General features: G+C 27.1%; 1 protein-coding gene across 1 annotated transcript in view; it reads right to left on the bottom strand.

Moving 5' to 3' along the window:
* The window catches only part of LOC107685007 (PCTP-like protein), a 17,351-nt gene that overhangs the window by 3,315 nt on the left and 12,072 nt on the right, over positions 1–1,964 (bottom strand). The window contains exon 5 of the mRNA XM_016481428.1: positions 1,453–1,505. Coding sequence (XP_016336914.1) covers positions 1,453–1,505 — 53 coding nt within the window. The remainder of the gene's footprint in view (positions 1–1,452; positions 1,506–1,964) is intronic.

The following is a 1,964-nucleotide window of genomic DNA, read 5'->3' as shown; positions in this document are numbered from 1 at the left end:
ACACACACACACACACACAGATGTTATGAAAAATTAGGAAATAAATTAATAAACAAACAATGGACAATTAGATTAAAACAAATAAAATTATAAAAGTAGATGAAAATAAGTTATTCAATACATAAAATTGGTCAAAATAAATTATAGAACATGATTACAATAAATATTAAAACAAAATAATAAAATTTTAAATAAAAAAAATTATTATAATAAACAATTAAATTTTTGATTGAAATTTATATTTACATTTCTTTAGTTGGCAGACGCTTTTATTCGAAACAACTTACAGTTGAAAATAAAATAATAATAAAAAAGTGATATTTAAATAACTTAATAAATAGAAAATAAACAATAGGAAATTAGACTAAAAACAATTTTGAAAATAGATTAAAAATAAATACTAACAAAATAATGACATTTTAAATAAATTTTAAGGAATACAACAATTTGATTATATTAAACAATGACAATTTTGATTTAAAAAAACAAAATCTATAAAAGTGATAAATAGCTAAATAAACATAAAAGAAATAAACGATGGAAAAACAGAAAATAGATGATGGAAAATTAGATTAAAATAAAAAAATTATAAAAATAGATTAAAATAGATTATTAAAAACAAACGAAAAATGGTTAAAATAAATTCTACAACAAAAATCAGAAAAAACAATTATTAGAATAAATAATATATGTTTTTGAGTAAAATAAATAAATAAAATAATACAAATGATACTAAAAATTTATTAACAAAATTAATAAAAGTATTTGGCACCATAACGATGCTCTTAACCTTTTGAAACGGCCTTAGCTTTGGAATGCAACTGTGAAGTCTTAAAATACTGGGCGTTTTTGAATCAACTCCCAACAGGAGCAGAAAAAATCTGACTGGAATTGTTTGTTGATTAAAGTTTTATTCTTGTTCAGTTTGCCATAGCTTGAGCGTTTTTATTATTATAGGCTACTGAGTCTACACACACACACACACACACACACACACAACACACACACACAACACACACACTCTCTAATTCAATCACAGACACACATTTAGACACACTGCAGCTCTGTCTCGCTGACGTCTCAGAATAGTTGTTTGTATCGTTTGTCGCTTCACTTCTGCAGTCTTTCTTCTGCTCTCTTTAAAATCATTTAAATTGCCCTGAAACTTTAATTACTAAAGCTGGATTTCCTGCATCAAAAGTCTGACTGTATGATTGCAGTGGTGCTGTAGAAATGACTGTGTTCATGATGTCAGTGTGTGTTTAATATTTCCACACACACACACACACACTCACACGCTCTCTCACACACACACACATACACAGGTTAATTCAGTTAGAAATGAAGAACAGACAAGGAGCTACAGAACAAATAACCGCCAGAGAGCAGGGTGAACGAGTGTAAGAATAAACGAGTGTAAGGATGGAGTGAACCAGTGCACACTTTACTCACTTTAGGCGCCAGGAACTGGGAAGACTTGTTAACAACCCACTTGGGAAGAGAACCTGAGAGAGACACAAAGAAAGGTCTAGTTTAGAATAAATGGTTTGATTCAGGGCTGTAGATCTGAGCAACAACTCTACAAACTAAACATTTTATCTAAATAAATTTAAAACAATAAAATTAGAATGATAAAATAAATTTAAAAAAGTATAAAATCATGTAAAAAATTAAGTATAAAAATAAATGAACAAATAATAATGGAAAATATGGTTTAAAAAAAAACTTTAAATAAATATAAAATAAATATACTAAAATAAAACGAATTGGTTAAAATAAATAAATGATTAAAAATGATTGTAATAAATATTAAAATAAATAATACAAATTAGATTAAGATGTAAAAAAAAATCAAATCAAATTTAAAAATTCAAAAATTAAAATTGTGTGTGAGAGTGAGTGTGCGTGTGTGAGTGTGTGCGTGTGTGTGTGAGTGTGTGCGTGTGAGTGTGTGCGAGTGTGTG

This window comes from Sinocyclocheilus anshuiensis, unplaced genomic scaffold (assembly GCF_001515605.1).
Source record: "Sinocyclocheilus anshuiensis isolate Anshui unplaced genomic scaffold, SAMN03320099.WGS_v1.1 scaffold341, whole genome shotgun sequence".
Classification (NCBI taxonomy): Eukaryota; Metazoa; Chordata; class Actinopteri; order Cypriniformes; family Cyprinidae; genus Sinocyclocheilus; species Sinocyclocheilus anshuiensis.
Note: the sequence above shows the minus strand (reverse complement) of the source record. Positions and strands in the feature narration are given on the sequence as shown.